The sequence below is a fragment of the Haliotis cracherodii genome, unplaced genomic scaffold, assembly GCF_022045235.1.
Source record: "Haliotis cracherodii isolate W230 unplaced genomic scaffold, xgHalCrac1.p SCAF_11, whole genome shotgun sequence".
Classification (NCBI taxonomy): domain Eukaryota; kingdom Metazoa; phylum Mollusca; class Gastropoda; order Lepetellida; family Haliotidae; genus Haliotis; species Haliotis cracherodii.
Window position 1 is genome coordinate 24860197 of NW_027266266.1, and position 25760 is coordinate 24885956.

Genomic DNA, 25760 nt, shown 5'->3' on the forward strand with positions numbered 1-25760 from the left:
AGTGACATCTTGCTACCTCTTGGACGATGTGTCATATGATAATTAATTATATTGAATCATAAATACAAGATATTTTGTGCTTTTGGCAGTTTTGGACACTTTGGAACATTTTTTTTACTTTTCGTACCTTTCGGACATTTTGTGCTTTTGGCTTTTTTCAATTACACATTCAGGCCCTTTTGAGTGTTCCCTGTCAAGATGGACGCTTGGAGTGACATCTTACTAATTCTTGGATGCTGTGTCATATAATAATTAATTACATTCAATCATAAATACAAGATATTTTGTGCTTTTGGCAGTTTTTCTACTTTTCGGACCTTTCGGACATTTTTCAGGCTTTTGGTTGTTTTTTTTCCCAGAAATATACGCTATTTGTATTATACGTTTAAAGACGTAAAGTTTGATTTACACATTTAGGCACTTTTGGACAAGGTATTAACGTCTATTTTATTTGATTAAATCGATTACCAATCAATATTAACTATTAAAGATTGTCTTTAGTTTTTAGCCCCTTTACTTTGTCTTTTGTTAAATAACACACGATCTTGAAAATCAATCAAGCAACGCGTGGTATGTGCAGAAACTGCATATAACGTTTATAGCATCATATATTGTTCGTGTGGACTCATCACAACAGATAGTGATAGATTCTGACTCGATTCTTTGCATCTCTCTCAACATATTTGCTACAGCATATAACATAGACTTACAATACTAAGAGTGCCAGGTGCCCTCTTGGTACGCGGGTTTCGGGTTCTATGTAAAGGGTATTCAGCAGTGTGGTACGCAGGACGCAAATAAAATCGTATTTGATACGCAGATTCAACATCTCTAAAATAAAAGGTGTAGGTTACAAAATCCTTTACATATCATATTTTTTTCTGTGATTAGTTCTTTAATTGCACCCTTTTCTCAATGCTTTTGACTGTTGCGGTAAGTAGTATTCGAGATTCAGGGGTGAGCAATTGCACCCTCAATACTTGTACCACTAAGATCAATTTGTGCATACAGTCCTTGGAGTCTGTACTGAACTCCGCTAACGAAGTCACATGACTCAAATTAGATCCCAGATTAGTTCTGTCCTACTACTGCTGAACACTGGATTTGATTAAAATGGTACATAAATGACAATCATAATTTAGAGACCGTAGTGAGTAAGTTTGGTTAAATGCGGCTTTGACGCAGGTTACAGGCGGATACCACTAGCACGGGTAGAGTGCTGACAGAGCAGGGGTCAATACCAAGGAGAATCCAAGATTCGAACCCACGATCATTTGGTCCTGGTACAGTGACCGACGCAAATGCACAGATACCAAACATCCCTTGGCCACCCTGCCCCTTTGCATATTCGAAATAATGCTAGAGTAGCTGTTTCTAAGTCTTAGAGTTCCTTGATTTCCTATGTAGCTGTACTAAAGAGGAGGCGCATTCATCGACTATTAGGATGAGTTTATAGAAATCTTCCGGCCATATCACGACGATGGACATCAAGTCACTAGCTTCAAATGTAGTCTGTCTTTGAATATACGAAAGTGTGTGAGTGAGTGAATGTTCTTCAGTAATATTTCAGCTATATCAAAGAAGTCTGTAAAGTAATCGAGTCTGGACCAGGGAAACCAGTGGTTGACTGCATTAGCAACGACCCACACGGTCGAAGCACGGTCGAGTGGGGGGGATTATTCTACCCAGCAATCTCCAAGTGGGGTTAGTAACTCAGGTTCCCAGTTTTATTTCTACACGATTCCATTTGAATTGCCACTGAATTGGCAGCCAAAGTTGAGACCAGTTTTTATGTTACGATATGCAAATTCGTGTAAAACGTCACAACATGTCAGTTAGTGTATCAATATTGGATCAGATATGTGTCCTGTGTCAAACGCTGCGTTAAATAGATAATATTGATAATGTCGCTGATTCATTTCCAGTGTGTTCAGAGAGATCGGATGACCTCGAGTTGATATACAACAGGCGAAACACCGATTACAGATAAAGAATTTCGTCAAAAAATACTGTGTCAAATGTTGTCGGCTCACTATTGTATCACAGTTAACTTTGTTCATATATTTTTGCCGTCTGTTCACAGGAAGATCCGAAGCCAACCCCTCCACTCGCTAGTGGTGTATCACTGAGAAGCCTTCGTCCCCATCTGATGTGTATCGCGCCTGTTATAAACACGTATCAGTGAAACGTTTAATAAAATTCTGCTGTGAATGTTAATCTGTTGTGTGCTTCTTTGTAGCTCTGTTCAAATTCTTATGGTGTTATTATCACTTGAGTGAGTGGGTGAATTGGGTCTTAAGCTGCGTTTGCAAAGTGTGGAATGCAGGTCTTGGGCGCTAACAGTTTAAGTGAAACCCACGGGATTCGAACCCATGGTCATAGGATTCTTACACGCCAAAGGCGACGAATATTTGGACGTGTTGTATCCTTGTTGAATGTAAGTAAATACCAGTGGAAAGAAGGTACCTAACATTCTTTAACCAGTGATAATATAGGATTATTTTGTCAGAACATCCATCACAGCAAGTGTTCTAAAACCCGAGGACATTATTTGTTTTCAGGACACAGAATGTCAGAAAAATAATAAAAACAGTCCTTTCATATTGGAATACACTCTTCGATAAGTTAATCAGACTCGTCATTCATATAAGAGACAACTTAAATCGGTGGAAAGTCATGGTGAAACAAACTGGTTAAAGTTGCTGAGGCGTCTGTGTCATGTACCCGTATTAGGACGCTTTTTATCTCTAATATTGCACGAGGAGAATCAAGACAACTACATTGTTCGACACCATCGATTATTCTCCCCAAGGGAAGTAACTCTCATCGGTACACCATCTTCGGTAAAGGCCAACGGGATTATCTCCCTTAAAAATACAACTATCAAGCTCCTTCCCAGCGCGTGACACCTTCGTTACACTCTCAGTAACATCGCTGCCACCAGTGTGGGCGCGGCCATTACAGGAATCTTGAAATTTGCCCTCTAACCCCAAATGTACTCAATATATATATATTTGTGGTGTCTTTGTGTCGAGTCAAGTGATTTATTTTGTAAAATTGTTCGTAAGAAATTGCTGTGGTATTGCGCATGAAACATATCGACATTTGTCAGATGCAAAATTGGTTCGAGATGTCATATGAAATCAATGTTTGTTAATAGCTATATTGAAAAAAATTAACTATGAAAAATGTTAACAGTGGATATCGAGCAAAAAACACAAAACAGAAACCACATTTGTATAAAATTTATACCCCTTGTCATGGACTATTTTGTTTACGTAGATTTTTTCTATTTACCAATGTTGTGAACAAAATATATTACTACGCTGTCACGAATTCGTCTGCTATGGACGCCTTGAGTATTTTCTATTTTGGCAATAGTCATGACAAATTTAAACCAAAACAGCTAGAAGCATTAGAGAAAATTGCCAATTTTTCAAAAGATAAAAGAGACCTTATTGTTAATTTACCTGTTGGCTATGGTAAAAGTATTTTGTACCATTTAGCACCGTACATACTTGCCGGTATTGTAATCGTTGTCAGTCCTCTGAACATTATCCAAAATGATCAGCTTCTTCATCTGCAGAAACTCAACATACCGGCTTGCCGAATTGACGTTGAGGGCAAGGTGACTGTCTATTGTGAATGTCTTTTGTGATAGATATTGGCTAAATGAACTAGCGATTGGTGAAGTAATTATTCTACGAAGAACCTGCCTCCGCCTCCGGTCCCGCCCACGGTCCCGCCCACGGCCCCGCCCCCAACCTCCTACCAATATCTAATAAAATCAATTTAACAAAAATACAACGAAGTAATCATCGGATTTAATTGGTTAAAAAAAGTTCTAATAAGTGATGTTGAGGTTAAAAAACCTGTACATTTCCCATTGTCTGGTTAAAATATATTGACAAACTGTAAGTTCACATACTTCTGAAGTCTTCAATATGTTTGATGGAACATGTAAATTATCATTAAAAATATTATGAAGCTAGGCAAGCGGTGTTGGGACTTTGGAATGTGATAATACAGAAAGTGTAAGGTTGCATGAATTAGTATTTATAATGTTTTATCTGTAGTGGTGATATATATTAAGACAGCAAATTTTATGTTGGTATATTTAAAAAAATATTTATGTCATAAGTATAATGGGGTGAGTTTTTCCCATTACAGTCATTTATTGTAGAAAACGTCTGTTAAGAGTGTTTTAGGTTGTGTTTTTTATTACAAGTGGCTTACTGTGTAATTTTGTCTGTTTGAAGTGACATGACAGTATGATATTATGATGTACATGCATAACCTACAATATTTAAATATCCTAACCTTCTTGATTTCCAAACCATAAAAACTCACATGCCCAAAATACATATATTCATTTTACTTCTATTTGTAAATGTTTGTGTCCATTTGTCTTCTTATGAATCATATTTTTTTTCTCACTTTTCTGTTTTTGTATTTCTTCCTTTGGATGTTTTTGCAGAAAAACTAGCTTATTACAATGCCTAACATGAGATATTGTAACCGAAAATTATAACAATCTTGCTTAAGTTAATCTATAGAAATATTTCCAGGTGTACACTGTTGATGGAGACAGTTGTATGGCTGATGTCTTGACATCAAAGTTTAACATCATCATGTGTCATCCAGAGGGACTGTTAAACGTGATGAATGAGTTGAGAGACACTGAATTCTGTTCCAAAGAAATCAAGGCAGTCTTCATTGATGAGTGTCATATTGTTGAAGAATGGTAAGAAACAATGATATGTTTGATTAAATATTTATCAACTCTAAGTAATAGCAAGATAACCAAACAACATGTTAATGTCAAAATATAATATGCATAATAATGTACTTTAAACACATTTATTCTCATTGTAATGAAGTTACAATTAAAATACTCATAAAGTAATAAGAGTCTGTCCTAGTACATGAACCCTAATTTTACCTGCTTTATTAATTTGACTTTTGAGTGTGTGTTCTCTGTCTTTTGCCATAAAGGGACAGCATAAAAAGTTAACATAATTAATCTTCTAATACAGGGGTAAAGAATTCAGGAAAGGATATCATTCCCTGAAGAATTTGCCAGCCGTATTCACCAATGCCATGTTCATTGGTTTGAGTGGAACTTTGACTGTTTTACAACTGGCAAGACTTCCTTCAGTTCTTGGAATGGTTGATCCTGCAATAATCCAGGATGTGCCGGATCGCCCAAACATCTACTTATCCAAAATATGCAAGGATAGTATTTATGAGTGTGGAGATGTTGTTGGAGTATTTGAAAACATTTATGTACCAGAAATTGACAAATTGTATGCCAATCCTGATCTGTACCCAGTTACCCTCATGTTTCTGCCTATGAAATACATGAGTGAAGCAGTTCGCTACATAACCAAAATGTTTGGTAAACAAACAATTCATGCATCCAGGTATTCATGTTTATATTCTACTCAAGACAAGGAAATTACTGATGTAACATTAGAAGAATTAAAGAAACCAGACCCCAGAATTAGACTAATATTAGCAACATCTAGTGCTGGTATGGGTTTTGACCCTGTGAACATAACAAGAGTCATTCACTGTTGCCCACCCAGATGCATTTCCAGATATCTTCAGGAAATCGGCAGAGCTGGGCGGAGAAATCAGCAAGCAGAAGCCCTTTTGTATTTTGATAACAATGACATCAAAGCCAATCTGCCAGGCATACAACTGGATATCATAGAATACTGCAAAACAACATCATGTATGAGAACCCTTTTGTTGAATGTGTTTGGATTTGAAAAAAATGACAAAAGTCCAAAAGGATGTATGTGCTGCGTTAATTGTCGCTTCTGTTGTAAATGTAGCTCATGCTGTAAATAATCTGAAGAAAACTGATGTGCTCAACATTTCTGCAACTCTCAAATATAGTTACACACCATTATTATTGCAATGTGATATATCTTTGACCTCCTAAATAATAATAATATAGCCATGTTAATATATGTATGGCTGAAAAAGAACCAAGCAAACACAAAGATATTGGATCAATGTGGGTCCAGTGTTGGAAGATAGCGTTGTACTCGTCCGGACTGATGCCGATTTATAGTGATAGCTCACTGAGATACCATGCCGCAGTTTAACATGAATACCCCACTCAGACACAGTATACTGACTCCGAGCCGACCAGTCCTTGTTTTAGCCCCTTAATGCCGAGCGCCAGACAGGGTAACAACAAGTACCATCTTTTAACGTTTAACTCATGCTGCTTAACTCATTGTGCTTTAATATTTGCTAACACCAAGTTCGTGTTTTATTTAGTCATTGTAGAATGGAGATAAACATACTGTGTTTTCAATGTCGAGATGCGCATTGGGTTCCACTTCAATTTAGCGCCATAATTTACAGGTAACCTAGCTCTACATTGAAAACATAGTATGTCTCCTAAATATAGAGTACATTTTAACATTAATAATTCCTCACTACCAAGAGATATGTACAATTTGTACACTGAAATCACAGCTTAAAATTTTTCCAATTATTTCTGTGAAATATTGACATATTCTTCAAGATGACAACTTTATGATATAAAATGTGATATTGATATTTGCAGTAATCCTCTAGTTCCAAGAAAGCCTTTCCATTAAGGCTCAGATGAATAAAATAGTATTCACTTCTTCTATTGGTTGTTCACTGCTGTTAGGCCATAGGTTTTGTTACATGTCTTTCATTGTTACATACAAACATATTTATGACTTATAATTAATTCTTTATACATTTCAAGTGACTTGTCTCGTGCAATTGCATTTTTTACAGGCTAAGTTATACATTAGATCATTATTTTTAGAAGCCATTAATAGGATAAATTTATGAAGATATTTCCAATGCTTGAAATGGGTGTACTTTTTTTAAATAGAAAACAACCTACTACATACAAGCAAAAAGTGAAATTCATCTTCTGTTTTAGACTGACAACTTTTGACAAGGACTGGTAAGATTTTCAAGTTGTCAGTCCTGTGGTCTGGGGGAAATTTAATTGAAGTCTGCAACACTGTTAACACTGTCTTAAATATACCTTTGACACCTAGTTTTGGCAAACGTTTTCAAACTTTTCCTCTATCTACATAGGTGAAAGTCACACATAACTATCATCAGCCATCAGTATAACATTTTTGTCACACTAAATACACAGGTGAAAGTCACTCATCACTATCATCCAGGATTAGTATAACCAGCGTTAGAAATTGGCACTAGTCCTGTAGTCCTTGCCAAACTGCCCAATACTTAAGGTATCATCACTGAGGTATCATTAGGACGGTTAGAAAATTTCCATTTTTAAGGATTTTGCTATATCCTTATCATTATAAGGACTAGTGGACTAAACATGTTTGTTTCTACCACTGATAACATTTTTGTCACACTAAATACACAGTATAATATTTTGAGAATAACTATGTAGTAGCACCTTGTTGTCAGGGTAGTAAACACAACAAACGGCTACAGGGTGTGAGCTGATGGATGTTTATTTTCTCAGAAGAGAGAGGCGAATAAATATGCTGTGAAACAATGTATAAATAATAAGACATACTGCACAAAAGACATAGAACAATGACATTGTTATAATATACATAATGGCCTTAAATCTAATGGACATTCAATGATATAACTTAAAATAGCGAGAAATAGCGAGAAACCTATGTTACTCATGTAGTAAGTAACCTGCAGAAAGATACAGTAATATATACTCAACAACAAAAGTTCCTGTGACACCAATATTTTAGTGTATTTTTCAAACAAGTAAAGTTTGGTTTTCAATATTGTAGTACATATATGGAATCAAGTCACAAAACCGCAACTGCTACAGAAAAGCATGCATTTCATGCAAAAGTTGACTTTTATGCAATCCCCATGGACGGATTCGCGTGTACCGACGTCGAGGTGAACGTTACGTTAATCATTGTGTCATGGAAGAAGATCGTTTCGAGGGCGGCATGAGGTATGAGAATTACTGCATGAGGTATGAGAATTACTATGAGTTTATTTAGGGTTTAGTTTTACTTAGTTAATGTTCAGGTTAAGATGATAATAGCCTAGAAAAAAACAACTATTTATCAATTAAAGAAACTTCTTTATAATCATGATAATACTTTATCATATAAAATAATCATAACCAGAATACACTGATTTGTGAATTCAATACACAACCTGACTAGCAATAAACCTAGCACAACCTATTTCTAACTGTAAGATTTAGAAATACACAAATACATATAAAGTATCACAGAAGAAATATACTACAACTAACCTTCAAATCCATGAAATTAACACGTCCATTGGCTCCATGAATTAAATTCTGAATGTTTTGTTTGTTTGTTGTTTAACGCCGCACTCAGCAATATTCCAGCTATATGACGATGGTCTGTAAAGTAATCGAGTCTGGACCATACAATCCAGTGATTGACATCATGAGCATTGATCCACGCAATTGGGATCGATGACATGGATCAATCAAGTCAGCGAGCCTGACCACCCGATCCCGTTAGTCGCCTTTTACGACAAGCATAGTCGCCTTTAATAAAACTATGGCTAAAATAGAATTATAACATAAGTTGTATATACAAATTATCACTCTGCCACAACTACACAGGTGGAAGTTCATCATCACTATCGCCATCATCAGCAGCAGCAACCGAATCACTGGTATCATCAGACTGATTACATCTGTCATCCATGTCAATATGATCACCTTTCATCAATCTGAACACAATATCTTGGACTCTGATGAAAAGACTAGATTTTGTGAACTTTCTGAAAGGGGATGATACAATGCCCTTAAACCCATGACACTTTCTTCCTGCACAATGATGAAATGGCCTCAATTCATTAAGTGATTTTTGAATTGACTCTATCTGAGAAATACAAATCCTTTTGGAATGTCTGGTTGACTGTCGTTTGACTCCAAGAGATATCCTCAGGTTGTCACAAACTTTGAATATTGCACTTGCTGCACCTGTTGCTGTTATCATGGCGTTTTTGGTCTTGTTGGCACCAAGTTGTTTGATGAGCGCCTTCTGATTCTTTATGCTGTGTTCCTGCACTAGGTCAGCCTCAACACAATTTGAAATTCCTCCCTTGGTGTTAATGAAAGCTGTGTCAAGGACAAGTTCTTTCATCATTGGAGAGAGCAAGTAGCAGACTTTAATGAGAAAGTCAATATTCTCCACAAAATATTTACTCTGTGAAGAATGGGCAAAAAAGAATGGAATGTTCATCTTGGCATTATGGATAAGTCTATCACTGTCTCCCTCTTTGGCTGTGTCATCAAGCTCCATTAAATGGAGAGCCCAGTGGGATAGTTGCTGGCAATAACTGTAGACTTCATCAGGTTCAAACTGAGACTTTTCTTCCACCACTGTACCATCAGCATTTACATGAAAAATCAAATACATTCTTTCACAAGAATCCTTGAACGTTAAATCAAGGTATCCATAGTGGACAAGGAAAGCTCTTAAAACTGCCTCTGACGCTGTGGTTTTCTCTTCCAAAGACAGGTTGAAAACATCAACAGGAATATTCTTCAAAGCTGTCTTGTTGTCATCAGTGATACCAAAGTATTCACGTGCCTGTTCCACAATAACAGCTTTTCCAACATGAACAAGTAGGTCATGATGAGACTGAAAATTCCTCTTAACATTTCCATTAACATTTGTCATGTTAAACTTGGCTTTGTAGAAGTATAGTGTCCCTGGCTGTCTAATTGACCTTGGGCTGAACAAAGCCTTGTATGCCTTCTGTGAAAAAAAATATACAGTGTCAGTGTATTATATACACATAGTGTGATGGCACTGTTACATAACTCACGAGCAGTCAAAAGTTTTAACACTTGACTTTCCGTATTAGAATCCTGACATTGATGTGAAATACAAGTTGTTACTAGTATATCATAAGGAAATATATTTTTTCTTTGCCCTCATAAAATGTTTCTGTTGGCTATCTAAATATTTTCGTTTTCATAAATATGTTTAAATGAAATACAAAGGCACATGACATGAAATTGTGACAATATTGATAATTTGATTGGTATAATGTGAACAAATGATGTTGCAAGGTCGAGTCCAGTCAAGTAAAGATGAAATACCTCCAAAAAGTCCTGCTTGTTGTGCCACCATTCAATAACAAATGGTCCAAGATCATCAAATCTTTTGGCAGGTGTAGGAGAAAGTGCTCTGAGACTCTTGGCACCCTCAAGCCTTACCCTGGTGAGCTGATCCCCACCGACTGGAACATGAAGTTCCCTTAGCGCTGATTGGTCACCTGTATAACGAGAAAATAATTTGAATATAATATTTATTAGTTAGATAATCATTTCAAATTGTTATTGTTTCTAAAAGTAGATTCATCTAATTCCACAATGATAACCTGTTGTGACTACTGTTATGATACTACACAAATCCCATGAAGATCCATGGTAGAATAGGTCTTCAGCCACACGATTATTGACAGACCACCATCATATAGCTGAAATATTGCTGAGTGCGATGTTAAACAAAAAAAAAACAAAAAAAACACATACAAATTTTAACAAACAAATATGTGCAACTTTTACTTAAATAAATCTATTTTTAATATCCATTAATTAGTGTCATAACACTCATATCAGATTACATTTACGTTGGGTACTGATGCATTCAATTGAAAACTACTCTAAAGTGCAATAAAGTGTTTCAGGAAAAGATGATTTTATTTACAATTAAGAGCAATATGAAACATGTAAATGAAGTTGTAATCATCACCATGTGCACTTGTAAAGAGTTCTGTCAACTGATCCTCATAGCTATCAAGAATCTTCACACATTCTTCATACTTGGCTTCATTGCTGAATAACAGTGGCATGGGATGTACCTCTGTCTTCATGGATGCTGTTTTACTGTGGCTGTGTGGAATGTGTGTTGGGATGTTAAGCCATGATAGTGCTGGAATATCCTGAAATAATGGATTGAAACACAATGAATAACAGCTAACAGATGAAACAGATAACAGTTACAGCTGGCATGAAATCAATAACAATTTCTCTCACATCAAAGCATTTGAATTCAAACCCTTACAAAATATGTCAAACCTAAACAACTTCCTAATCCACAGCTAAACAAAAGGATCTATAAAACTTTATGTTTCATTCATTTAGATATTAGTAAATCTGATCTGAGCATGCCAGATATTAATAACATATATTATATGATTCTTAACCTTCAGTATTCTGCCAATGAGAACAATATAAGCTGAGGATAACTTGTTCAAAGTGTCTTCATTCGGGAGGACATCAGATGCGTTGATGCATGTAGATGATGGAGGGGGTGGTGAAGTGCTCAAGTTAATGTCAGCAAACTTGGAGAAAATGATGTTTGATGCAAACATGTGAAGATCCGTGTTGTCATTTTTAGTTGATCCTACTTTAGATGACCTGATATAGACATCCAAATTGTCTCCAGTGATCTATAAGAAATGAATCATATCACATTCATCATGTTCAAATACTGCATTAATTCAGTCATACAACATTAAAATGATAACTAATGGAACACATAGAAGACTTATTTCAATGTAACAGTGCTAAATAATAAATTAACTTGTTGTGTTCTTTGCATTGAGTAATTACCTTGATCAATGGATTACATTGTAATGATCGAACAATGTTAAGCTTTGTTTGAGTCACTGCCTGGGCCATCATTCGGAGTTTGGTAGTTGGGGATTGGCACAATCCGATGTTGCTCAGTAGTACCATACTCTGTAAATAACGTCATAGAATGTGCACCGGAAAGCCTGGATTAGACATACAATGACTGAAAAAGAAGCATAGTCATATTTCAATTTAACACAGAAATTTAATTTATCAACATAATTAAAATGGGACAGTATAAAAATTTATAAAAATGGGTGGACATAATTTCTTAATCAATTTTAGCATTAAACATCAGACAAAATACAGGTTCTGATGGGCTAACACATATATTTAAAATGTATATTTTTTTTAAAAGAATATTGTTTCCAAATAGACATGTGTCCATGACCATTGTAAACTGGTAATGTGTATATGCCATGTACATATATATATATATATATTAATTACAACTTTCTATCCTCAAAATCATTACTATCAATAACAAATGCTTTATAGTACTGTACCTGATCTTCTAAATGTCCTCTTATGAGAATGCATCCCACCATCTTATGCCATGCTGTTAGATGGATGTTTCGCATACGCATCAGTATGGAGTATGATGACGTTATTGCAGCCACTTTATTGAGTGGAATTTCACCATCCATACATCCAGTTACAGTGGACATTACAGCCAACAAGAATGGTGCCCTAGTAAAAGAGTATGAAACTAGCAAATTATGAACTATATTTTGATGCCTTCTATGTTCTCAGAATAAGGGCTGTTTCTTCAGTACAATAAAAGCAGGATTACTTAGCAAATGAACAACACAGTGATCTTGCAATATATTTTTGGTAAACATAGTCAAAGGTACATAATTCATTCTAGAGGGATTTTAGTGTAACCAAATAAGCTCCTCTTCACATAACACTGTTATCACCTGACATGCATAAGTATTCAAATAAAATAACCACTACATATAAAAGACTACAAGAAAGACATTATAACCCATTAAATAGAGGTCACTTGTTCTTTCACTTTCAGGTAAGCTAAAAAATGATGAAGAAAAGGCAAATTAGTGTAGCTGACAAGGTAAAAACATCACACCATAAAAAGAAACATGTCATTTCAGTTTATGTGAGCTAAAAGTTGAGGGATTCAACCAATGTTTTGGTAACTTTAGTACTCAAGCTTATATTAAAACTAGTATTATATTACTCATATAACAATCATGATAAAAGTTTTATTACAATTAAAACATGACATTTTTCCCCCAAATATTACCTCATATTGTAAATTCACTCATCAAATTAGATTACCTTTCTTTCATCTCCTGAAATACCTGACCTATAAAGTCATGGCTATCTGTAAGATTCTGCAGACTTGACTGCTCCCTGAGAACCGATGGAGATGATAATGATGATAGCTCTTGACAGTCTGACTGTAGCTGCTGTATCACTCTCTCGTTTATTTTATTTCTTGAACTGGGGTGGGACAAAAGTAAGGTCACAACTTGCTCCAAGTCCTCAGATGCAACTGCTTCCATTAGTCCATGTAAATATGTCTGCTGTGGCTGTTTCCCAACTTCAGCAAATGACTCTAAACAGCGAAAAATACTGGTACCATTGTTGTATTTTTCCCATATATCAGAATCCATTACTCATCTGATAGAAATACTAAAAATATATATATATATATTTCAGTTTACACTTTTGATAAATGTAGATGGCTTCTGTAGTTATTTAAATGAAAGAAGACATTAACTTTCTCCTATCAAATAACATTTTTATCTCTTCAAAACATAAAAGTAGAATTGGTCCTATTAGATACTTAATTTCATGTATGTACCATGAGTTGAAAATGTAGATGGTAGCTTTTGTTTTGGTGGCAAATCCAAACAATAGTTGTGTTCACCAACTGCAGCCTTTGGTTTTTCATCGGGTTCAGTCCCTAAAACAAAGTAAAATAATGTGAGCATGTTCAGAAATAGACAACAATATCAGATAAGCAATCATCAGGACAAGCATGAGTACAATAGGTGCAAAGGAAATATTGTATTACGCATAAATCATATGTGAAACACATTTTTCCAATAATTTATTATATAGCTTATTTCATTTCAACACATTTACAAACATTATTATTTACTCAAAGTATTCTCTTTTACTCTAATAGTATTATGTGTAATATACCACAAGCCACTTACCAGTAGAACAGATTTTGGTACACGGTGAGGCTGCATAAATGTGTTCAGCTTCTTTTTGCACAGAAACAGATGATGCTATATTCAAAAATAAGAAAATACATATTAGGCCAATGAAAATTTATGTATTTTAAAGATATGACAAAGGAAAACTAATTCTTAAATAATCTACAGCTAAATCACATTACTTCCTTATACAACCAAAGTTCCTTTCAAATTTCATATTCACAGTAGAATACAGTACAAATGTAGTATCAGTATCTCTAACTCTGTATGTATCTATCATCTGTGAAAAAAGGGAGAAATAGGCCATACCATCTGATTCTTCATTATGGGAAGCAGGTGAACTTCTCTTGTTTTCTGTGTAACTTGTGGCATTCTTTTTGCACGTGGAAAGGTCAATGTTTAACTCTGTGAATGTAAATGATACTGCCAATCATTTAAATGTAGGAGCTGACACTGCCTAGTTACAAATTGTCTGGTAATACACAATTCTGGTAAACCATCATCAATCACGACACACATATATTTTTTCAATATAAAGGGCCCAATGACCAAAACTACAAATATTGGTATTACATAACTATTAATCCAGTGTTAGGTCATTTTAACTGCACCAATGTAACATAACTAGTAATTATTTTTTATACAGAGTACAAATATGTACATTATGAAAAACAGATGCATCTATGTACCTAGCTTCCTTCAATGTACACTTTGAGAAGAGCTGACATAACTTACTTAAGAAGTTTCTTATATTAAAACATATCAATCATTATTTAAGGAAAGGTGTCCCTTTAACATAAAAATTTAAACACAAAAAATAACATTTTTATTTTGCACTAAAGTAATTTTTGTTGTTGGAAAACATACAACATTAATAATAATAAGGATATTAACACAAGAATATATTATTACATCACAAAGTAAGAATACACGCAGTGAATAAGTATTCTCGATGTGTTTGCCTTTGACCGGAATCGAACCGAGTCTAAAGATTACTCTTTCAGACTACCATTCAAAAGCTTCATTACATCTAATTTCAATGTTAAAATATGTACACTTTGTTATTATGCAAATCAAAGGGTTAACCCATCATCAGCGTCAGAAACTGACACAAATCCTTCAGTCCTTGCCAAACTGCCCAATTGTTAAGGTATCATAACGACTAGTAGAAATTTGCCATTTATAAATGTTAATAAACTTGCAGAAATAGTATATGTGTGAACATTCCACACTTTCTAAAAACATAAATGTATGAAAATATAAAAGGGCACTCACTGTAAATGACGATGAAAGCAATACCAGTCGGTCTTGCTTCAGACATCAGAGGATGTTGAGCTCCAGCAATGCAATAATATGTTTTGCAAATATTTTAGCTTCTACCTCATGCTTAGTTAAAATTCTTTGCAACAGATGAATCACAATTCCAAATGTGTGCTTGAGGTTTCAAGGTTGATTTATCAAATGTGACATATGCAATAAAGCAAGAAAATCTATTTAAGGGTCCCAAAAGATCTCGTAACAGCACTTAGTTTAACCATGAATAAAATAAATAAATATTATTATTATCATTATTACGTATTATGTCTAATAAACAGACTAGTCTACTCATTTCCGGTTAGAATGATAGTGACAACAAACAGCAGTAAACAACTCAAGATAAGGAACATCGGATGGGCTGTTGAGAAGGAGGTTAGGGGCATGAAAAAAAGTTTCATATTTTCTCATGTACGGGAACGCTCACCTGAAATATCCTCAACCTCGCATGCAATTGATTGCCGCTTGCTGTCAGGTGTGGAACAATCCGTCAATAGTGAATGCCTTTTGATTTTGTTATCTCTGCAAATATATTTCTTCACGCTGGTTTGCAATCCATCCTTAAATTTCATAAAGTTATTTATTTTTATGAAACAGTTTCTACACAAACCAGCTTCGTGGTGATGCAGCAAAGAAACTGTCTCGGCATCCAACAGGACACACAGTTTTGAAAGAATATTATCCTCGACACACTTCCTGCCTGACAATTTAAAAGAAATGGAATTACCTGATGACAAACAAACAAAACAATTAATAGGGTATAATTTCGTCTGCTCTATCACGGCCATTCGCGTAAACATAAGGTCACCTAACTGTAGTTCGATAGGTCACGATTAGGCCCTAGCTCCATGCATGGCTGTAGTCGCCTTACACAGTGTGAAGTTTTGACTGGTGGCAGCGATAGTATAGAGAGCTCCGGGAACGGACTATCGCTGTGAGGAGCTTGTACAACTATAACCGTCATATACGGAACAAAGTTACAGCAATTGTAACCAAACTACTCGCCACATCAACCTTATCTTTTCAAAGTGAGACCACTCGAACAAAACACATTTTGAAACATTTTTATATGAACGGGACGGACAGCATCTATTCCTATTCGTGGCGGGGAATAAAATCAACTAAACAAATGATCATTTTATTTAAATTTTACACTGTAATAATACCGTGTTATAAACACAAAACACTAAAACATTATGGCAATACATTGTGTGGCTCCAGAATATGTAGTGAAATGAAAACTAACAGAAGCAAGACTGTTTTCTTCAAAATAAATGCTACGAACATTCATCATAAATACCTTGCACACATTTGATGCTAAATAATAACCACCGTAATAAAACAACACCCGTGGCACATGTGCTTACCTGACGTTAATGTTTTGTTGCTACCAGAGAAATATGATGCATTATCATTAAAGTACAACAAATACATTCCCGTGAATATCCTTAAAATGGACACACAAGGATGAAGTTCCTCAACAAAATGGAACTGTTACATTTAGAAACAAGTACTAGTACTTATACTGGTAAACCTACAGTCCGTTTCTGACATTCATACAATTGTATCAACCTGCAAGTTGAACTTGAAACAAGAGAACTGACACGCGACAACAAAATTGTTACTTAAATCTGAAAATACCATAATACATGTAGTAACCATGATAATACAGTCTACAGAACAATTAATAAAATCAGAGTCTTGGATTGAATATGTCCATATCTTTGAGTGAGTGTCTTCACCCATTTGTTGTTTGTTTATTTGTTGTTTAACACAACACTCTGCAATATTCCAACTATATACGACGGCGGTTTGTAAATAATCGAGTCTGGACCAGACAATCCAGTGATGGATATCATGAGCATCAACCAAGTCAACGAGCCTGACAACCGACAACAAGCATATTCATCTTACGTCAAGCATAGGTTGCTGAAGACCTATTCTCACCGGGATATTTACGAGTTTCAACTAGTGTTTGACACAATTGGGTGAGGAAGAGAATATATGGATTTCAACTACTTTATTATGAGGATCACAACGTTTCGGAGTATATACTTTCTCCTTCATCAGGTGTAGCAGCAGTTGAACCAGTTCACGGTACACCATCATATCATCGGTAATCAAGGTCAACTGGATTATCTCCCCTTAATTATTAACATAAATAATGAAATAAGACTATAACCATCAGAACAAAGCATCAATTATGACTAGGGCTGGGGCGAGATCAAATTTACTACCCGGGTACCCACCCCCCTGTTACCCGGCCCTACCCCGGTATCTGCTGTAGGTCTCAAGAGATTGGTCCAAATGTCCGATTGGGAATAGTTTGACCGTATTTAGATACCCGTATAAAAGGAACTTGTCATGCACACACTGAAGTTGATGGAAGTTTTATCTTTATTCAAACACATAAAGTCAGAAGGAATGCGTGGCTAGTCAGAAAGAAATGTGAACATTTGTGACTAGTAGTGTTACCATGGTGTTCTAGATAATTTTGCCATTAAACAATATATCACGTGACTAACCAAGGGTCCGGGTAGTCCTGTGAGTACCCGGTTCCTACACAGTACCCACCCGACCCGAGTACCCGAGTTACCCGTCCCAGCCCTAACTATGACTTAACTTCTCCTCGCCCCGTTACCCAAACAGTAACAGGCTCCTTACTTCTTTGGTGTAGACACAAAATGCACTATACCTTCTTCGTGTGCATAATTAATGTCCAGAAAGTTGAATAGTCTTGCAATTTGTGCCACCAAAGTAGTAAAACTGAAAAAAAACATACATTACTGAATAGCAAAAGGCACAGGTTCAGTATTTGTCTGGTGAGTATACAAAGTTTTATCTTCATGTCACCATTTATCAATGGTTTATGATTAATGTTCTGGAAAAGAACTCTACCATGAACAAAGTCATGAATAGAAAATGGCACTTTCCTGCTCTGTTTGCCGGGGCTGACTACTGTTGTGCTAACAATTACTTGGGAAGGTGTCCATTGCTGTTATTTAACCAGTTCACTTCTCCTTCACTGTCAAAGCCTATACATGAAGGTCGAGAGTTATCAGTTCTGAAGAGTGTGTCCAGTCAAGTGCACAACGACCGTTTCAATTATTTATTTTCCTGTATTCCAAAGATTTGTAACATCATATCTTATACAGGAGCCTATTGGCTGCTGGATTTTGATGCTCTGCGTCGTCGCTATTGTCTTGTCTGATATGCATACAATCTATACAACTCAGCAGCGAGAGAAAATAACAGTTTTAGTCAACTAGTCCTTATAATGGTAACATATAGCAAAGCCCTTTAAAAGTGCAAATTTCTACTTGTAATAATGATACTTTAACAACTGGGTCCCAGTCTGGCGAGGACTAACCTACTAGATCCAATGTCTAACGCTGCTCAGTGTGGACTCCCTCGTTTTTAACCACCCAACAACTGAAAACATTACTGGGATCCTGACTTGCGTGGAGCATAAAGAAAACCAGTCAAGCTGTCACGTGATACTATGACCGTCTCGCGAGATTTATGACGTCGCCATGACGACACTTCACTACTGATATCGCCATTGCTGTGATCATCATACTGCTATCATCTTGCTACTATTTTGCTGCCATTTGCCTCGTATTTCGCTCATCTTCGTCTGCTTACGACATGAGCTCCTACGCCCAAGGTATGTCATTACTTCTACATTAGTAAGTTTGGTTTGTTTGTTTTTCTTTAATGACTTATTGACTTAACTGACTCTGAAGTAGGCCTAGATCTAGTCGATGGAAAAGAAGAAACTTCCAGAACAAACTGCCATGAAAGATGATCACTTGTCCAGTGTTCAGATCTTTTCCACGTTAATTGAGGCCAATTTTTCAGCCTTTTCCACAAACACATTCGTGTTTTAGTATATAAGTGAGGTTTCTGTAAATGTTTTCCAGCAGGCATGGTCAAATATTAGTAGCCATATATGGATATAGGTTACCTGTCATTAATAGTTGAGGTAGTGTTGGTTGCCAAGGCTGTTTCTGCTAATAGGATGTTGGACTTCTACAATTGTTTATAGAACTGTTCAATACGTAAACACAAACCTATTGTAAACTATTTGTAGCCTTGAACTTCAGTCCTCTCCCAACTGCCCAATAGTTAAGGCATCATAAAAGAAAGAAATTTGCCATTTTTAAAGTTTTGCTTTTTGTTATCATTATAAGGACTAGGGAATAGGGCTGGGACGATTCCAAATTTACTATCCGGGTACCCATCCCCCTATTACTCGATTGTCGGTACAGATTGTCCGATTGGGAATAGTTTGCCCTGCCAAAATGTATTTAGATACACATTTAAAACGATCTGGTCAACTCCGAAGTTGACTGACGTTTTATCTTTATTCAAACATATGAAAGTCAGAAGGAATGTGTGCATAGTCCGAAAGAAATGCGAACATTAGTGACTTGTAGTGTAACCATAGAGTTCTAACCACTGAGCTTTTTATCATTAAACAATATATGACGTGACTAACCACGGGTCTGGTTAGTCCTGTGGGTACCTGGGTCCAACTCAGCACCCACCCGATCCGAGTTACCGTCCCAGCCCTACTAGTGGACTACAATGTTTCTACCTGCCTTAGATATAGTTTACATGCCATTAATCACTGAGTTGGTGTTTGGTTTCCAATGATGTTTCCAATCCAGTTTATTGTCGGTCTCTACAATGGTTTATTGAATTGTTCAACAGGTATTCACAACAATCAAATACCAATGATCATACAGTTCAGTAGTAGCTCCATATCAACATACTGTGTAAAATTGTGACTGAAATGTGTACTCTCCGAAGAATAAGAAATCACTTTTCTAAACTTCTAATGTTCAATTACTATTAAATACAAGGACTTTCCACTGGTCTGTATCCTGTAACATTGGGGATAAAGCACATTGTCTTGCAGTTGCAGTGACTGACTGACAATGGTGTACAAAAAACAGGACATATACTTATGTTCGTTTGTGCTATTATCTAAAAAAACACTTGACAGTTGAAGAAAGGAAATAAAATCCTGGTCACTGCTTTTTTAACACATGCAACTCGTACCTTTTCTCCAGTCTACACCAATACAAATATATTTCTACTTTTAGCCCAACCTGTAGTAAGCAGTTCCTTCATATGTTCATGTTATCACATATCGTAAATATTCTCTTACATCTCTTAATGTCCCAAAGCTGTTTACCTAATAATACAATGATTGTGTATTGTGTACCAAAGGTTTGTGTATTTTTTTGTTAATGGCATCTAATAATTGGCAGTGTAACTTGTATTTACCACAATCTGTATATCCTAGCTGTTTTGCAAAAAAATACTAAGTAATCATCACCTTCACATTTTAGTGTGTAATACATTTACCCCAATGACTGTGGATGAACAGAATAACTGTTAACATTTTTTTAAATTTGTTCATATACTGTTCAATTGATTCTGTCTTGTTTATCCCTATTTAAGACTCTCATACCTTCTTACTTGACAGCTGTTGACCTCGTGATCAGGTTCCCCTTGAACTTTGACATCTGGGCCCCTCTTCGCCAAGTGGGTGTCTTAGGAATCAGTACTTTGCTAGAGTTGTTGTAAAATTGAAATTGGTTCTTGTATTTCTGACTATTTCATGAGTGTATGGACTATATAATCTATATATAAAAATTATCTATATAATCTTCAACTAAGACACATAATATTGACTTGCAAACTAATGTAAATGTGGAGTAATAACCACACATCTTTGTCACTAACGTACTCCTGACATTATGCATGAGCATCCCTTAAATTCAATCAATTTCCAGCATCTACCCTCATCTTTCTCTACTTGCTACTTAAATCTTCTGTCACTCTCTACATGTCCTTCTCTCCCTCCCTGTCAGCATCGTCCTGGGAGATACATGACCATCCTTGACCCCCTGTCAGAGCTGCCCACCCCTCTCACCTCTTTCCCTGCCCCTCTCTCTACCCCCGTCCTCAGTGATGCCACTCACTTCGTCGAAATCAACCTCGATGATGACGACACCCCTACCCAGTCCCCAGTTCGAGTCATCCTGTCACGTGTGTCCGGATTCTTGAGGAGAGTGTTCCGTGTCAAGATGGACGCTTAGAGTGACATCTTGCTACCTCTTGGACGATGTGTCATATAATAATTATTTATATTAAAACATAAATACAAGATATTTTGTGCGTTTGGCAGTTTTGGACACTTTGGAACTTTTTTTTAACTTTTTGTACCTTTCGGACATTTTGTGCTTTTGGCTTTTTTCAATTACACATTTTGGCCCTTTCGAGTGTTCCGTGTCAAGATGGACGCTTGGAGTGACATCTTACTAATTCTTGGACGCTGTGTCATATAATAATTAATTACATTCAATCATAAATACAAGATATTTTGTGCTTTTGGCAGTTTTTCTACTTTTCGGACCCTTCGGACACTTTTTATGCTTTTGGTTGTTTTTTTCCCCAGAAATATACGCTATTTGTATTATACGTTGAAAGACGTATAGTTTGATTTACACATTTAGGCACTTTTGGACAAGGTATTAACGTCTATTTTATTTGATTAAATCGATTACCAATCAATATTAACTATTAAAGATTGTCTTTAGTTTTTAGCCCCTTTGCTTTGTCTTTTGTTAAATAACACACGATCTTGAAAATCAATCAAGCAACGCGTGGTATGTGCAGAAACTGCATATAACGTTTATAGCATCATATATTGTTCGTGTGGACTCATCACAACAGATAGTGACAGATTCTAACTCGATTCTTTGCATCTCTCTCAACATATTTGCTACAGCATATAACATAGACTTACAATACTAAGAGTGCCAGGTGCCCTGTTGGTACGCGGGATTCGGGTTCTATTTAAAGGGTATTCAGCAGTGTGGTACGCGGGACGCAAATAAAATCGTATTTGATACGCAGATTCAACATCTCTAAAATAAAAGGTGTAGGTTACAAAATCCTTTACATATCATATTTTTTTCTGTGATAAGTTCTTTAATTGCACCCTTTTCTCAATGCTTTTGACTGTTGCGGTAAGTAGTATTCGAGATTCAGGGGTGAGCAATTGCACCCTCAATACTTGTACCACTAAGATCAATTTGTGCATACAGTCCCTGGAGTCTGTACTGAACTCCGCTAACGAAGTCACATGACTCAAATTAGATCCCAGATTAGTTCTGTCCTACTACTGCTGAACACTGGATTTGATTAAAATGGTACATAAATGACAATCATACTTTAGAGACCGTAGTGAGTAAGTTTGGTTAAATGCGGCTTTGACGCAGGTTACAGGCGGATACCACTAGCACGGGTAGAGTGCTGACAGAGCAGGGGTCAATACTAAGGAGAATCCAAGATTCGAACCCACGATCATTTGGTCCTGGTACAGTGACCGACGCAACTGCACAGATACCAAACATCCCTTGGCCACCCTGCCCCTTTGCATATTCGAAATAATGCTAGAGTAGCTGGTCCTATGTCCTAGAGTTCCTTGATTTCCTATGTAGCTGTACTAAAGAGGAGGCGCATTCATCGACTATTGGTACGAGTTTATAGAAATCTTCCGGCCATATCACGACGATGGACATCAAGTCACTAGCTTATACTGTAGTCTGCCTTTGAATATACGAAAGTGTGTGAGTGAGTGTATGTTCTTCAGTAATATTTCAGCTATATCAAAGAAGTCTGTAAAGTAATCGAGTCTGGACCAGGGAAACCAGTGGTTGACTGCATTAGCAACGACCCACACGGTCGAAGCACGGTCGAGTGGGGGGGATTATTCTACCCAGCAATCTCCAAGTGGGGTTAGTAACTCAGGTTCCCAGTTTTATTTCTACACGATTCCATTTGAATCGCCACTGAATTGGCAGCCAAAGTTGAGACCAGTTTTTATGTTACGATATGCAAATTCGTGTAAAACGTCACAACATGTCAGTTAGTGTATCAATATTGGATCAGATATGTGTCCTGTGTCAAACGCTACGTTAAATAGATAATATTGATAATGTCGCTGATTCATTTCCAGTGTGCTCAGAGAGATCGGATGACCTCGAGTTGATATACAACAGGCGAAACACCGATTACAGATAAAGAATTTCGTCAAAAAATACTGTGTCAAATGTTGTTGGCTCATTATTGTATCACAGTAAACTTTGTTCATATATTTTTGCCGTCTGTTCACAGGAAGATCCGAAGCCAACCCCTCCACTCGCTAGTGGTGTATCACTGAGAAGCCTTCGTCCCCATCTGATGTGTATCGCGCCTGTTATAAACACGTATCAGTGAAACGTTTAATAAAATTCTGCTGTGAATGTTAATCTGTTGTGTACTTCTTTGTAGCTCTGTTCAAATTCTTATGGTGTTATTATCACTTGAGTGAGTGGGTGAATTGGGTCTAAAGCTGCGTTTGCAAAGTGTGGAATGCAGGTCTTGAGCGCATACAGTTTAAGTGAAACCCACGGGATTCGAACCCATGGTCATAGGATTCTTACACGCCAAAGGCGACGAACATTTGGACGTGTTGTATCCTTGGTGAATGTAACTAAATACCAGTGGAAAGAAGGTACCTAACATTCTTTAACCAGTGATTATATAGGATTATTTTGTCAGAACATCCAGCACAGCAAGTGTTCTAAAAGTAAAACCCGAGGACATTATTTGTTTTCAGGACACAGAATGTCAGAAAAATAATAAAAACAGTCCTTTCATTTTGGACTACACTCTTCGGTAAGTTAATCAGACTCGTCATTCATATAAGAGACCACTTAAATCGGTGGAAAGTCACGGTGAAACAAACTGGTTAAAGTTACTGTGGCGTCTGTGCCATGTACCCGTATAAGGGCGCTATTTATCATCAATATTGCACGGGGAGAATCAAGAAGAACTACCCTGTTCGACACCATCGTTTATTCTCCCCAAGGGAAGTAACTCTCATCGGTACACCATCTTCGGTAAAGGCCAACGGGATTATCTCCCTTAAAAAATACAACTATAACCGTCAGATACGGATCAAAGTTACAGCAATTCTAACCAAACTACTCGCCACATCAACCTTATCTTTTTAAAGTGAACAAAACGCACTTTGAAACATTTTTGTATGAACGGGACGGACAGCACCTATTCCTATTCGTGGCGGGGAATAAAAACAACTAAGAAAATGGTCTTATTATTGAAATTTTACACTGTAATAATACCGTGTTATAGTATTGTCCACGGCGCCGTCACAAAACACTAAAACATTATGGCAATGCATTGTGTGGCTCCAGAATATGTAGTGACATGAAAGCTAACAGATGCAAGACTGTTTTCTTCAAAATAAATGCTACGAACATTCATCATAAATACCTTGCACACATTTGATGCTAAATAATAACCACCGTAATAAAACAACACCCGTGGCACATGTGCTTACCTGACGTTAATGTTTTGTTGCTACCAGAGAAATATGATGCATTATCATTAAAGTTCAACAAATACATTCCCGTGAATATCCTTAAAATTGGCACACAAGGATGAAGTTCCTCAACAAAATGGAAATGTTATGTTTAGAAACAAGTACTAGTACTTATACTGGTAAACCTACAGTCCGTTTCTGACATACATACAATTGTATCAACCTGCAAGTTGAACTTGAAACAAGAGAACTGACATGCGACAACAAAATTGTTACGTAAATCTGAAAATACCATAATACATGTGTTACACTTGCCGGGAAGCAAGGTGAGATGCAGCCACGAACCTGTGGGGAAGAATAACGCAAAGATAATAGCTGATGTTCACTCGGTGCTTTACTGTCAAAAATGGCGAGTCTCATGAAGGCAAAGCCCATTCAACATATGTATCACCAAACGGTTACACAAATAATTGGTTACATGTTGATAACATCGTGTAGTGTGTACTACAATCTATATACTTTCATTGCTTGTTGTCTAGGGGTATATTTACTTAATGAAAGTACAAACAACTCTGCACCAAGAGCACATGGCAATTACCGAATGGCACTATAAAGAACTACCAAGTAACTACAATTCAATTGGAACAACCACTGTGTATTACAGAACAAGATAATCCAGAAATGCCTGGCATATTAATGATCATCAAGACACTGAATATGCATCTTTGTAATGCTTAACTGCTGTTGTTACATACAAGGTAACAATACTGATTCAGTCTTATGCAGTTACTTTAATATTCCAATGTCAACTTGATTATTGATTATCTTGTTTGTATAAAAAGTAATATTTAAACAACACTTTTGTGCTTAACAATAAATTTCAAAACTAAAACAATTAACAGATTCTGACAGGAGATGACCCATTTCACACAGGCTGTTATTGTTTATCATGACGATGAGATACCACTTCCAGAAATTCCCTGCAATTATCGCTAGTTGCATGAACATTTAAGCTTATTCCTTGGTATACTACTGTCATTAAATATAATTCCAAATACAGAACAACTTCCTTCCTACACATGCCAAAAACAGTTAAAAGAGATGAAAACACTCGGAGCAATTGTTTACACATGGGCACAGCCATCTTGAAACTCTCAGCGCCCTTAGCGGAAGGAAGATAACTCTTACTGGCATAACATGC

The 25760-nt window shown here is 36.4% G+C and overlaps 2 protein-coding genes across 2 annotated transcripts; one reads left to right on the plus strand and one right to left on the minus strand.

The window, feature by feature from the left end:
* Window positions 1-8612: 8612 nt before the first annotated feature.
* LOC139455629 (uncharacterized) lies at window positions 8613-15643 on the minus strand. The gene is made up of 11 exons (XM_071237184.1): window positions 15115-15643; window positions 14149-14244; window positions 13837-13911; window positions 13479-13580; window positions 12950-13229; window positions 12157-12340; window positions 11630-11758; window positions 11221-11466; window positions 10767-10956; window positions 10112-10287; window positions 8613-9764 (listed from the first exon to the last, which is right to left on the minus strand). Exons 1-11 carry the CDS (start codon window positions 15158-15160, stop codon window positions 8613-8615), a joined length of 2676 nt encoding a protein of 891 aa, XP_071093285.1. The 5' UTR covers window positions 15161-15643.
* A 3158-nt stretch (window positions 15644-18801) lies between these two features.
* Window positions 18802-21266, plus strand: LOC139455630 (uncharacterized). The gene is made up of 3 exons (XM_071237185.1): window positions 18802-18820; window positions 20651-20709; window positions 21039-21266. The coding sequence occupies exons 1-3, from the start codon at window positions 18802-18804 to the stop codon at window positions 21264-21266; spliced, it is 306 nt and encodes a 101-aa protein (XP_071093286.1).
* The last annotated feature ends 4494 nt before the right edge of the window (window positions 21267-25760 follow it).

Bases quoted from the DNA above. Each gene is read 5' to 3' on its own strand.
- LOC139455629 (XM_071237184.1), bottom strand. From the start codon at position 15,160: ATGTCTGAAGCAAGACCGACTGGTATTGCTTTCATCGTCATTTACA. The intron at 13,581-13,836 runs GTAAGTGGCTTG...ACTTTGTTTTAG, and splicing joins TACCAAAATCTGTTCTACTG to GGACTGAACCCGATGAAAAA. The intron at 11,759-12,156 runs GTACAGTACTAT...CGTTATTTACAG, and splicing joins GAGGACATTTAGAAGATCAG to AGTATGGTACTACTGAGCAA.
- LOC139455630 (XM_071237185.1), top strand. The intron at 20,710-21,038 runs GTGGGTGTCTTA...CCTCCCTGTCAG, and splicing joins TCTGGGCCCCTCTTCGCCAA to CATCGTCCTGGGAGATACAT.